The sequence below is a fragment of the Electrona antarctica genome (assembly GCF_951216825.1).
Source record: "Electrona antarctica genome assembly, chromosome: 8".
Classification (NCBI taxonomy): Eukaryota; Metazoa; Chordata; class Actinopteri; order Myctophiformes; family Myctophidae; genus Electrona; species Electrona antarctica.
Genome location: NC_136789.1, coordinates 17,702,811 through 17,717,511, shown reverse-complemented (window position 1 = coordinate 17,717,511; position 14,701 = coordinate 17,702,811). Strand labels below are relative to the sequence as shown.

The 14,701-nt window shown below is 44.4% G+C and overlaps 2 protein-coding genes across 2 annotated transcripts; one reads left to right on the top strand and one right to left on the bottom strand.

Moving 5' to 3' along the window:
* Window positions 1-4,009: 4,009 nt before the first annotated feature.
* LOC306928640 (putative fibroblast growth factor 1) lies at window positions 4,010-8,339 on the bottom strand (the record flags this gene model as incomplete). The annotated part of the gene is made up of 3 exons (XM_079508901.1): window positions 4,010-5,585; window positions 7,416-7,519; window positions 8,069-8,339. The coding sequence occupies 3 exons, from the start codon at window positions 8,337-8,339 to the stop codon at window positions 5,400-5,402; spliced, it is 561 nt and encodes a 186-aa protein (XP_079365027.1). The 3' UTR covers window positions 4,010-5,399.
* Window positions 8,340-13,083: 4,744 nt separating this feature from the next.
* Window positions 13,084-13,983, top strand: LOC306927996 (ADP/ATP translocase 2-like; the record flags this gene model as incomplete). The annotated part of the gene is made up of 1 exon (XM_079507916.1): window positions 13,084-13,983. The coding sequence occupies one exon, from the start codon at window positions 13,084-13,086 to the stop codon at window positions 13,981-13,983; it is 900 nt and encodes a 299-aa protein (XP_079364042.1).
* Between the last annotated feature and the right edge of the window lie 718 nt (window positions 13,984-14,701).

Here is a 14,701-nt window from a genome sequence, read left to right as displayed (position 1 = left end):
TGATGCCAATATGTTTGTAAATTTTGAATACCAGACTTTTACTTGTAAGTAACAGTAATTCTACGTTGTGGTATTGATACATTTACTTAATTACTTCTTCCACCACTGCCTCGGGCCAATCGGAAAGCCTCACTTCTCTGAAACAGCATTTTAGGGGCCATGATCTGTTTCGGCCATTACACATAAGTGCGGATTAGCGTGTGCGTTAAGGAATGCTAGTGAGCTCTCGCTTCCAAAAATGTGGCGAAAGTACTTAAGCTAAGAATGAGTGGAGGGCTTTTTCCTTGCCGTCAGGCACCGTGTACTGACAACTGGATTTTTCTCTCCAAATTAAGATAATACTATAGTGGCCTACTGAAATTCAGTTTCTATAATGTTTCATTCAGTATATGGGTAAAATACATAACTCTAAAATGACATACAAGGTGAAATTCTCAGTGTAAATGTATCTAAATGTAAATGTGAGAGTGCACAACATGGAACCAAATGTATCCGTAACACTCTCAGAGTTACAGACCTGTTATGGTCATTCACTCTTTACGCATTTCTGATAATATTAGTGTCCACTCACGGCAGTGACGTAGAGTCTGTGGGGGCCGGGGGGCCAGGGCCCCCATGAGGAATTAGACCTGAATATATATTCGCCTCGGTTTGTCCCGTTTGTGCCGCATCAGGTCGCGCCCGTTCGCACAATTCTCGTCTTGCATTGACTTTGTATGTAATCGCGCCGCTCTAACCATCCAAGTCTGGCACCTTAACACCTCTGTTTTCCTCACTGTCCGGGGCGGGGGGTGGTGGGGGGTGGACCGCGTTACCTGTCCCCTTGTACACATGCAGATCAGGCATTGAAATGCTGGGTGCTTAACCTGCCAGGTAGGTAAGGGTATATGCATGCATACAGTACTTACTCTGCTTCTAGGCTACTTGTTCACAATGAATCCACCACCAGCAAGAACACCCTGGCTGCCAGCGAATACGAGACTGCTCGCCCCTTTACCAACTCGCCCCAGGCGTACAGCCGGCGGAACAGCGCGGCCTGGTATTCCTAAAGTAATCTAAGTAAATTATGCTTAAACGGTTAAACCTAACCTTATTCCTAACCTCAACCTCAGTAAAACGATGCCTAAACCTAACCCTATTCCTAAACTTAACCCCAGTAAAACTATGCCTAACCCTAAACTTATTTCTAACCTTATTCTCAGTAAAACAAAATAAAGAATACAAGAACCGCCGCACCGAGCTGTCGGCGTGAGGTCGGCGGAAAAAAGCTGGGGCAAGATGGAATTGGGGCGAATGTGAGAGTGCACAACATGGAACCAAATGTATCCGTAACACTCTCAGAGTTACAGACCTGTTATGGTCATTCACTCTTTACGCATTTCTGATAATATTAGTGTCCACTCACGGCAGTGACGTAGAGTCTGTGGGGGCCGGGGGGCCAGGGCCCCCATGAGGAATTGGACCTGAATATATATTCGCCTCGGTTTGTCCCGTTTGTGCCGCATCAGGTCGCGCCCGTTCGCACAATTCTCGTCTTGCATTGACTTTGTATGTAATCGCGCCGCTCTAACCATCCAAGTCTGGCACCTTAACAGCGCGGCCTGGTATTCCTAAAGTAATCTAAGTAAATTATGCTTAAACGGTTAAACCTAACCTTATTCCTAACCTCAACCTCAGTAAAACGATGCCTAAACCTAACCCTATTCCTAAACTTAACCCCAGTAAAACTATGCCTAACCCTAAACTTATTTCTAACCTTATTCTCAGTAAAACAAAATAAAGAATACAAGAACCGCCGCACCGAGCTGTCGGCGTGAGGTCGGCGGAAAAAAGCTGGGGCAAGATGGAATTGGGGCGAATGTGAGAGTGCACAACATGGAACCAAATGTATCCGTAACACTCTCAGAGTTACAGACCTGTTATGGTCATTCACTCTTTACGCATTTCTGATAAAATTAGTGTCCACTCACGGCAGTGACGTAGAGTCTGTGGGGGCCGGGGGGCCAGGGCCCCCATGAGGAATTGGACCTGAATATATATTCGCCTCGGTTTGTCCCGTTTGTGCCGCATCAGGTCGCGCCCGTTCGCACAATTCTCGTCTTGCATTGACTTTGTATGTAATCGCGCCGCTCTAACCATCCAAGTCTGGCACCTTAACACCTCTGTTTTCCTCACTGTCCGGGGCGGGGGGTGGTGGGGGGTGGACCGCGTTACCTGTCCCCTTGTACACATGCAGATCAGGCATTGAAATGCTGGGTGCTTAACCTGCCAGGTAGGTAAGGGTATATGCATGCATACAGTACTTACTCTGCTTCTAGGCTACTTGTTCACAATGAATCCACCACCAGCAAGAACACCCTGGCTGCCAGCGAATACGAGACTGCTCGCCCCTTTACCAACTCGCCCCAGGCGTACAGCCGGCGGAACAGCGCAGCCTGGTATTCCTAAAGTAATCTAAGTAAATTATGCTTAAACGGTTAAACCTAACCTTATTCCTAACCTCAACCTCAGTAAAACGATGCCTAAACCTAACCCTATTCCTAAACTTAACCCCAGTAAAACTATGCCTAACCCTAAACTTATTTCTAACCTTATTCTCAGTAAAACTAAATAAAGAATACAAGAACCGCCGCACCGAGCTGTCGGCGTGAGGTCGGAATTGGGGCGACCTGACCCGTTACCCTGCCAGCCTGCCGTTAAAACCTTCCGCTGTCCCAGCGACAAAACACAGAGCGGGGGGGCAGGGGGTGGCACGGGCCCCGCCATGAGGATTATGAAAACTATTCGTCCCTGACTCACGGTGTATATGTCCATGGCAAAAATTGAATTTTGACAAAAATGTCCATCCAGGCCAGGCCTGGACTGGCCACTTGATTTACAGCCAGGTAGAGTATCTGCTTGCCGGTTGTGGTGGGCCGGCCTGGGCCGGGGCCGAATTTTTGACCCAGTCCAGCACTGTGTCCACAGTCCATCCCACAAGCCAGAATAGCGATTACCCCTACACTGGAAGCACTTAAGAAGGAACACAAGGAAATAAAGAACTAAGCCACGACGACTGCAGTGGAGTCAAGACATAACATATAGCAAGGAAGCACTGGGAACAGAGGTATGCATAAACAAGGACTAGCTAGACACAGGTGAACTTAGGCCTACTCACTGGTTAGACAAGACATGCAGGTACAGATCAGCAACAGAGGAAACCCAGGAGACACTAGATACTACTAAATAAAAAGGTACAGTAAGTGTAAAGTAAAACATTAACTTCTGTGCCAGCCAGGGACCCCCAGAAGACAAGATTGTGTTTCCAAACAGTTTCAATATACCGGTATTTTTGTGGGGAGCTATAGCCCTTCTTATGGCCAGCTTTGTATGTTTGTGTGAACACAAACACGATTTTATTGGCTGATCACCCCACCCATAGCGATGATATGATTGGCTGAGAAAAGTACATATTGAGGATAAAAAGTGAGGTTTGTGCCCTCACACAGTGAAGATGCCGAAAGTGATTGGCTGGAATGACATTTGTGATAATTTGATTGGCTGAGCATGGAATGTGATGTATGATGATATGTATGATGATAAGAGCGCCCCTCACTTCACACGTGTGATTTTTCAAAAATGTTCAAGCAGATGTACAAGCTCACTAATGCGATGTAAGTGTGAGCTCATCAAAAATGTACCTGGACTTTTTAGTCCAGAGATGTTTGACCGGGTGGAAATGCTTCTAATTTCCAACCTAAGAGATAGCATTCCATGTACTCAACTCAATTCTGAGCAACAGGAGTGGACACATACCTAACTCAAAGAAAAACGTTGGCGCCATCGTGTGTTTGTGCTGTGGTAATTCTGTGGCACACACAATAAAGAGTAGAAAATAACTTTATTAATAATTCATATTATAGGTCTCCACTGTATGCATTAACATATTGCATTCATACATTCGTAATTACTTAAAAAGATTGAAGATGAACAGTCCTTTTTGGTCTTTAATTATATATATATATAAATTGCATAAACACAATCTATGCATCATTATTCAACATAAATGAATGACATCAATAAATATTCACAATTAAGACTTTAAGACAATTAAGACAATAATTGTATGAAAAGCAATATGCTTGTTCTAAGAAAGGGAATAAAGATAATAATGGAATACGTTTCACAGGGTCCATTATTACTTTGTTGTAACCACCATACATTTAACACAGTACTAAATATGGTTATGTGTGAGGCTGTGAGCCGTTTCTTGATCTTTTGAATAAGGCAACAACCATTTTTGATCATAGGTGACTTATTTATCAGACCTAACTAGGATAGAAAACTAGCAGCAGTCCTGGGTTCTAATAAGATAGAAAGCCAGCAGTACTAGAGGTCCTGGTAGGTCAGAAAACCAGAGGTCCTAGTAGTAGGATAGAAAACCAGCATTACAAGAGGTCCTGGTAGAATAGAAAACCAGCAGTTCTAGAGCAGTGGTTCCCAAACATTTTAGCCTGTGTCCCAAAAGAGACATTTGATGTCTCCCCGGGACTCTCTCTCTCTCCCCGGGTCCCAAACTATAGTGAAAATAGCATATCTACAAGCTCACTTCGCGACCACGGCATCACTTCGCGCCACGTTGTAAGCTTGTAGATCGCCTATTCTCACTACTATTTAAACATTTGTTTTCTAATATACGGAATTGCTTAGATTTGTCTTTGATTTCTTCATGAAATTACTGAAAGAAGATGTTTTTAATTCATGAGAAGTTGTTGCTTTTTTGGAGTTTAAAAAAAAAATGTTTTGAAATGATAATAATTCAAAACAAAATGGTAGGCCTATAGGAAAAAATAGGGACCCATAAAAATGTGTCCGCGACCCACAAATGGGTCCGGACCGACTCTTTGGGATGGAAATAGAAATACTAAACTAGGTTATCGCGGCAGTTTAAATGTGACCACTATCCTACGGCAGTGTGTTGTACAACTGGTCGTTCATGGCTTTGCTGGTGTGCTTGTCCTGTCTGAGCCATGCAGAATGAACAGATTCTAGCTGATCATCAAAGACACATTTTGGATGCCCTTCTTACTTCTTATTGAATCTATCTATAAATTGAATCTAAATATCCCTGCATATGTACCTGCATTATACAGAATAAATTAATCTGTGTATATATATTAAATTAAGCATTCTGGCTAATACTTTCACTATTATATACAGTTTCTCATGAAGTGGATATTATTTTGTAGATGGAATACGCTGTGTACACACACACACACACACACACACACACACACACACACACACACACACACACACACACACACACACACACACACACACACACACACACACACACACACACACACACACACACACACACACACACACACACACACACACACACACACACAGTTGATTTACAGGCTGCCTACAGGCCTGGGCAGGAAATAGATGGCCTTCTGCCCCTGGTGGGTGTTTGGTCCTGGCTTGGGTTCACCGCTCCGCTTCAGAGCCACATACCAGCTGTACTTCTGAGAGCGGTACGTGTTGTAGTGGTTCTCCTCGTACTTCTCACAGAAGTAGCACTCATCCGTCAATGCCAGCTGCGAGCAAGAGACACTCATGTTCAGTTTTGAGGTACTTTTGCTTTACCCGAGTGTTTCCTTTTCTTGGCACCTTATACTGCTCTACTCCACTACACCTTTGACTCAAATACGATTATTTGACAGCTGCAAAGTTACTGGAAAAACTGCAGTTACAATATGCATTATTAATACAAAACATACATTCACTGGTTAAATGATTATGTATTGATGAAGCACAGCGTACGCCTCAGATGTAATCAGCTGTCAGTCAGCTGATTGTATCAATCAGCCTTGGCTTCCTAAATCCTCATTAAAATCTCAGCTGATCATTACATCACACATCCATACTCCAATCAGAGATCACGCTCAAACATAGCGGTCCCTTTAAATACGGCTTTGCATTCACTTCATCTCTGCTTGTCTTGCTGCCTGCTTCGCATCCGCTGATGCTTAGCTGCCTCCTCCACCCCAGCCTCCACCTTTTGATCAGAGTCTGGCATAGGCTCAAACACCATTTAGCTGATTCAAGCTAAATATCAATGTCAATGTATTGCTATCGTATCCCTATGAGGGTTTTGCTTAACGTTCCCTGATTTTGGTTAGCATGGTGATTAGTCAAAATTCAGTTTTAACTATATTCCAAGTTTAACTATATTCCATTCGTTGCAATAAAAGGTTAATCTACTTTGACGTGAGTGTTTCTCATGAGTTATAGGTTAAGCTCCGCAGCAGCACACAATGTAATTCAAATCAGCCCCACCTGTAACATTAAACATGAATGCATTACTAATTACAATCTAATAATATTATTGTGAAATGATCCTTTTGAGTAGTACAGGACTTTTACTTGTAACAGAGTATTTCTACATTGTGGATTTTTTTTTATCAAGTAAAACATCATAGTATTTCTTCCACCACAGTTCATATTTAACTACTGCGTATGACATATGTAGCCTACTGTACGCACAGCAGTCTAATGTACAGTTCATATTTAACTAATGCGTATGACGCAAGCACAATGTACAGTTCATATTTAACTACTGTGTATGACGTATGCACTGTACGCACAGCAACAGTTTAATGCGTCACATCTAAAGGTATCAGGCGTTCTACCTTACTCATCAGCTTATGATTTATAGCATTATGGACCCATGGCACCACTTTCACTGTTGCTCATGCTGATTAAAAGGTTATGGGGAAAATACTAAATAGTTCTACTCAGTAGTTTTCCACTGCTCCGCAGTAAGTTGGAAAGAAATGGCCTCTTTAAAATATCGCTGTGAATCTTTATCTAATTTAATGATCTGTTTTCACAAAATAAATGTACCCATTGACACATAAGTTTACCTTATACTTAACCAACATTGCAGAGTCCCTGACCTTTTTACCTACTGTGTGGACATGTCTTTCTTTTTTTATGTTTGGCTATAATGAATGAATGTCCGGAATAGTTATTTGTTTGTTGATGTTTGGTACCGTATATGTCCCGGCGCCCAAGAAGAGTTGCCTAAATCAGGGGTTCTCAACCCGTGGGTCGCGACCTCCCGGGGGGGTCACCAGATTATTTACAACTGAATGGCTGGAAAATGTAAATTAAGAGTTTACATAGTACACATAGTGCATGCATAAACTTTCCTTAATGATTATATATGGTTTCAGTATTTATTTAAGATGTATTTTCTCTATTATTAAGGTTATTGTAGAGGTCAATTTGTATTGGGGGCGGGGGTCGCGAGACATGGCCAAAACATTTCCGGGGGTCCCCAGCCAAAAACGTTGAGAACCCCTGGCCTAAATGACCAATAGAAAACCAATGGATCAATATTTGACCTACGAGCCTATACTCACCGATCCGTAGAGGTGTCCGTCTGTGTTCATGGCCAGGTAGCGGCCTGTCTCCTCCCCCCTGAGGACAACCACCCCTGCACTCACTGCCTTCACTCGCAAGATGTCTGCAGGAACCAACACACAACAGAGAGACCAATGAGTCAATGTCTACAGATACTGCTGTATGTAGGTTCACCTCGCTGCCATTGAGCTAAACAACACAATAATTTTCATGTCACTTCACTGAAGGGGGCTCCTGATGACACCTGCCTCTACCCACTCTGTAGCATAATTATATCTATTCGCTTATTTTTATTGGACCCCCAGCCCCCTTCCTACATCTCACACACGCTGAGACATCCCAAACGTGTTGTGCATGTGCACACAAACAAACAAACACAAAAGGTAAACTTATTCTAATAGCAAATAGCAAAAATAGCAGATCTTGGAGCACACAATGCCTCACATCGTGTTGCGTTGTCAGCTTGTAGATATATATATTTTTTTTTTGGATCTTGAAAAATGTTGACTATTCTTGAAAAAAAAAAAAGATTTCCATACATGTTTAATATTTTGGATTACCTCCAAACATGGCCGTTTGGCCGTGACCCCACCCCAAGGGACCTATAAGGTTTTCCATTGTAAAATACATCAAACATGTGTTTCTGTCTCACCGTAGGGGTCATTGTCCTGCCTGCCTCCCCTCACGGTCCCGTCCGGCAGCATCCTCAGGTGGAAGCCTCCGTTCTGGCAGTACAGTCTGGTCAGGGAGCGCTGGTCAAGCCGCGGCAGCAGGACGTCCCCCGCCACGCCGGACAGCGTGGTGACGTCTCCCTCGCTCATCATCCCGTACAGCGTGGCCGAAGGTGGTGGAGGAAAGGCTCCGCCGGACGACCCCAGCTGGAAGGATGGAGGAGGGCGATCGTTCAACGACAGAAGATCCATAACGTTTACTATTTGATCACCTGCTCTGCGTTTTGTTTTATTTTCTGTTGCTCTGAGACAGGAACAGGGACAGAACGGCTGCCTTAGGTGATTTGATTATGAGAGTCAGTCAGTCTGTCTGTGTTTGCCTCTGTCCTCTCTCTAATCTCTCTGTGCCTTTTAAGGCATTCTGCTCGACGTATGAACCGACGCAGCCAGCCAGCCATCCAGCCAGGGGGAATCAGATGTGGTCGAGGGCCAAGTCAAATCTACATGACCGGACTTGTTTTCAAAGCCGGCATCACTGAGATTCTTTCTGGTAAATGACTTCCAGATGATGGTGATGTCATCTTCACCTGAAATCAAAGGCTATAGCCTAGGCTTTACAGATGGACCGGCACAGAGTCATATAAAACAACTTCCCCGAAGCAGAGGCTTCTAACCATGGCTTCTCAGCTGAACAATATACAATATTTGAATATTACTTAACCATTAACCCCCAGCATCTGTATTGTGGGGGATACCATTGCTGGAAATAGCAGATGGAGAAGGTCACAACCTGACGCAAGAAAACAGAAAATACACTAGTATAGAGCCCTGAGGGTCGGGACCCCGCAAAGTGGTTCACTTCAAATCAAGGACAAAATTGCTGTTTTAAGTGAAAAGATTTAACTAAAAATATTACACTGAGATAAAGCTTGCCGGCAGAATCCGTTTATCATCTGGGTAAAAGTCAAACCCTGCCTAGACCTACCTACAGTATACGAGAACAGAAGCCCTACACCAGGCAAACAAACAATGCAATTGTTAAGGAGCACCAATAAAACATTTGAAAGTTGAACAATTCAATTTGAAGTGAAATACATTACCATGCTGTCAAAGCAAACATTTACATCTCCTAATGTAAATGTGCAAAATAGGGGCTAGACAGTTCATACCTGTCACTCATCCATTTCAAATCAACCTGGCTGGCAACCAAATCCAAATCTCTCCACTCCACGAGAACGAACAAAAAAGGGAGGAAAAAAAAGAAAAAACAACTGTCCAATTTCACTGCCAAAATATCTGAGTAATCTCATACATCCTTCCTGGAAAGAGAGAGAGAGAGAGAGAGAGAGAGAGAGAGAGAGAGAGAGAGATATATCCCAGCAGCAGCTGTCATGACGACTGTACACAAGTCTGCGGATGTGGGAGAAACAGAAGAGAAAGGAATTAAGAGAAGAGAACAGACCACATGGACAGGAGGAATGCGAGGCCTACAGTACATACTCACACAGGCTGCTGCTTTTTTCCCCTGAGCGAGTGAGCGAGAGGCTGGGAGCTGCACAGCTCTGTTGTGTTGTGTTACTGGATGTGAGGTTTTGGTTTCCCCTCGCAGGGACCTTTGGACAGACCTCCTAGTGCGAATGACGTCAACCCAACGCACCGACCCATGGAGAGTGGGTGGCAGGAGACTACGCGACCTCCGTGTGTGTGTGTGTGTGTGTGTGTGTGTGTGTGTGTGTGTGTGTGTGTGTGTGTGTGTGTGTGTGTGTGTGTGTGTGTGTGTGTGTGTGTGTGTGTCAGAGGTACACTTTGAGTGACATTCATGTATGAATTTTCATTTCAAGGATCCTCGTATCTGTACACTCTCAGAGTTACAGACCTGTAAGGGTCCATTTGGAACCCCCTCAAGGTACCCTGAGGGTCCCTAGACGGTTAGACCCCACTTTGACATCCAAATAATTAAATACACGTGCATTCAATATAATAAGGCTATCACCCGACCCGAGTCAGACCAGAGAGATGTTTTTGTGTCCCTAATTGTCCTACAATAGGCTATTCAACATAAAACAACAACAAAACCGATGATTCTTACGTCATTTAACTCTGGGGCCAAGTTGTAACTTTTCCATCAAGTCAAGACTCATAGTACCACCCGACACACCTTCCCAACATCTAAGTTGATCGCGCTGCACTGTGACATGGTGTGAGCTTGTAGATCGGCTTTTTTTCAGCATGAAACAAAGTCTAAAATATGACATTACGACACCATCAAGGCCTACCAAAATACATTTTTGTCGACAAAATCAACTGTAGATTTAGTCGACTAAAATCACATGATATTTAGTCGCCCAAAACTAAAGCATTTCATATGACTAAAACTAAAAAGAATTGTATTCAAAAGACTACAACTAAATCTAAATTTGCTGTCAAAATCAACACTGGTTGATCGTGACCCTGTCTGTGTGTCCTATGTGGGCCCCAGAGTGTTGCTGCATGCCCCAGGGTGAATGAATGCTCCTGACTCCAGTACTGAACACTGCTAGACTCAAATAAACTGCCACCAAGATGATACATGTAACACAAGACTGGACGACAGCCCTTGCAAACATCACAGCCAGGTATACCAGGAACTACAACCATGATTCAGTCAACCCAGCACAACAGTGGTCCCCAGGTTGATTCTAAAGGCTCATTCATAGTCTGAATTTTCGGTGGTGAGGTGACCACCGAACTACAACATGACGTCATGAGCCGCGGTGAAGAGCAAACCACCGCCACCGCCCCAGCCCTTCTCTCTGTTTTTACTCACCACCGCTCAACGTTATTTCAGCTCCGGTGGTCACCTCACCACCGGAGCGGTGGTCACCTCACCACCGAAAATCCAGACTATGAATGAGCCTTATGTCTGGTTCACAATCGGTTGAAAATCCCTGCTCTACAAGCTCTTGGGACAGTTTGTAGATTTGCTATTTTCACCAAACGATCGCCCCATAATTGGGATACTGGTTTAATTGGTGACGTCTCGATTGTGGTCTGGCCCAGAATAAGCTATATTATTTCAACTGGTGAAGACGTCCTAGAAATGACGTAAAGATAATCCCCATATGGGCTGTGATCTGGCCTAGTCCTGAATTGATTGATTGATTGAAATATGTATTAACAGTTTGCAGAATTACAGTACATTTCAAGCACAACTCAATACAAAGACTGTTAACTGTGAGTGGACGACCCAATAAAGAATTACACTTGTTTACAAGAGGGTCGTCATGAACGTCACTGGAGAACGTCATCATGATGTCATTCGGCTTGCTGGGATTGCTAAAGCAGTGGTTCTCAAACTTTGTCTCTGGTCACCCCTTTAAGACTTAGTTTGAGAACCACTGCTTAGCTAAGTAACATTTTCATCCACGGCACCCTTGAATTACATTGTTTTTATACCTTACATATAATTTATGTCATATTATGGTATACATGAATATGCACATAGTTTCCCTATAAGATACAGTATGTCACAAGTATGAGAGAATATCAGTTCCCATTTAGGACAGACTGAAAAAACAATCGATGTTTAACCATTAGAGCCCAGGCCAGCATGGCAGCATCCCTATTCTGGTAAATTCAGCAAACCTCTTCACCAAAAATAGCAGGTCTACACCTTGTTTTCCAGATGGTGCCCCCTGTCCCACCGGCTTGTCCCATCCCCAAGTCTCTTACCTGTGGACAACTCATATGATGTCCCATGTGAGCCAGCATGATGTCCTCTTGTCCTCACTGAATGAATGAATGGGTGAAGCTGTGGCTTGGTGCCTACGTGCCAGACGTCCCTTTCGTTCGTTGGTTGGTTCGCTGCTCTCCAGAGATGTGCCTCCCCCTTCCACGTTTCCCTGCTGTGGTGGCTGCTCCTGGCAATGTTCAGGAATCTGAACAAGCGTCTCTATTTGTACACCGTCACTGCCGTCCCTCTTCTATCAACGTCACAGGATCACTTTCAGCTGGTTGATGGTGGAGCTAAATTTACCACGCTGGCAGTGGAGTGGGGATAGAAGAGAGGAGTGTGACAGAGAGAAAGAGAGAGGGGAGGGGAGCAGAGAGAAAGAAATAGTAATTGAGACAAAGTGACATATACAGTAAATGTCCCGGCTGTGGGAGCCAAGAAGCAGTGGGAAATGATCCGTCCATGCAGGGGACTGTCTGTCTGTCCTGCGATACATTCCTGTCAGCCTCCTCCTGGAGACACTGTACTGGCCAGCAACACAATACAAACATTTATTGTATTCAGAAAGAAGGCTGAATTCATTTTCCAGTTCCTGTAACACTGAGGTCAGCTTCTGTAAAAGACATAACATTATGATATAGTGTTTAGGCCGGCTTTAGGGACCTTGAAGTCTTATGCAAAGGTTAAAATGTGGTTTAGATCCACAGACAGAGGATGGGAATGGAGGCCATAGTATCTTAGGCAATAGGACGGTTAGGCAATAGGACGCGCTGTGATTGGCCAGTAGCAACTTTGAGTGGGAGTCGGGGCAAACGCTCTCGCCAGAATATGATTTACTAGTCGCTGCCCAATCTGGGAACCCATCTGCAAAACAATGGGAAACAGTGAGTCAACAGTCTGTCTCAAGAGACTATTCTCTGCATATCGGGTCACAAATTAAACGGTCCTGAGTCAGCTGAACTTCACAACACTTGGCTCAAGTTCGCTGGATTCCTTATGTTGGCCACAGAAGCAGGCGTGGTTATAAGCACAACCCGTGTAGGATTTAGAATGTCACGACACAGCAACACAGAGAGACAGACAGATACAAAGACTTCTATGCCCATATATGGCCCATATATATGGCCCATATATGGGCTATAATATCTCGTTATGATGACGAGATATGAGGAAACTAGGTTTAAAAGCGTGCTCCCACTCTCAGTCTCTTCTGTCTGTGTGCATCCACGTTGTCTGCACTGCCTGTTGCTTGTCGTAATATCTATATTCAACATCTTTACAACCATGAATGAAACCGTTGTGTCATTCGCCAAGGACTTCTTGGCTGGCGGCGTCTCGGCTGCCATCTCGAAGACCGCCGTCGCCCCCATTGAGAGAGTGAAGCTTCTCCTTCAGGTCCAGCATGTCAGCAAGCAGATCGCAGCAGATCAGCAGTACAAGGGTATCATAGATTGCCTCGTCCGCATTCCCAAGGAGCAGGGCTTCCTCTCCTTCTGGAGAGGTAACCTCGCCAATGTCATCAGATACTTCCCCACTCAAGCTCTCAACTTTGCCTTCAAGGACAATTACAAGAAGATCTTCCTTGATGGTGTCGACAAGAAGACCCAGTTCTGGAGATATTTCGCCGGCAACCTGGCCTCCGGTGGCGCGGCCGGAGCCACCTCCCTGTGTTTCGTATACCCACTCGACTTTGCCAGAACCCGTCTGGCCGCCGACGTCGGCAAGGCCGGCGCCGGGAGAGAGTTCAACGGCCTGGTAGACTGCCTGGGGAAGATCTTCAAGTCTGACGGTGCTAAAGGCCTGTACCAGGGCTTCAATGTGTCCGTGCAGGGCATCATTATCTACAGGGCTGCCTACTTTGGCATGTACGACACAGCCAAAGGTATGCTTCCTGGAGATCCCAAGAACACACACATCTTGGTCAGCTGGGCAATCGCCCAGTCTGTGACCGCTGTTGCCGGCCTGGTGTCCTACCCCTTCGACACGGTCCGTAGGCGCATGATGATGCAGTCTGGGCGCAAAGAAGCCGACATCATGTACACTGGGACCATTGACTGCTGGCGAAAGATTGCGCGTGACGAGGGCTCCAAGGCTTTCTTCAAGGGAGCCTTGTCCAACGTTTTCCGAGGCATGGGTGGTGCTTTCGTCCTGGTGCTATACGACGAGATGAAGAAGGTCCTTTAAAACAACCATGTCAAAATATGCCTACGGATGACATAATTTTAACGGCGGACAGTTAGTTATTAATCGCCACACCACAGTATAATAATATATTATATAAAATACAGTATAAAGATGACTTAACACCAGACCTGGCCTTCTGGCCAGTGTCTACCACCAATGGGTGGAAATGGAGGTGAAGGTAACATTTGCATTCAATCACAAAACGAAAGGCATTATTAAATCACAAAAAGCAATATAAATAGACTCGAAGACCTATAGACTAGGCCACCTGCAATCTGTCGCTGTAAAAGGCCATGAAGTTCTACACTCTATACTATACGAATGATATTCCTGTTAAAAGGACATATACTATACCTCAGTTCTTTCATTCAGTAGGTTTATATGATTACTTTAATTAATTTATTCTGAAATATGCAACTTTGTGCATCTGAACTTTGAGCTTTAGAAATATTGATGAAGTTGTTGAGTTGTTAGTCAAGATGGAAAGGAAAGACGAGTGAGAACCAAGAAGACGCCTGTGTAGTTTGAGCGGGAAGTGGAAGACAGACAGATTCTATAAGTCAAGCAGTCATATTTTTCCTTTTTTTTCCCCCCTTCTTGAAGGTCAGTTATTGCAAAGCTGATGTCATCAATATTAAGCCCACATGGGAATGCCCATATATGGAAATCCCCTGATTGTCCAGCAACTCTATGTCTGACCTCAAACCCTTAGATCTCC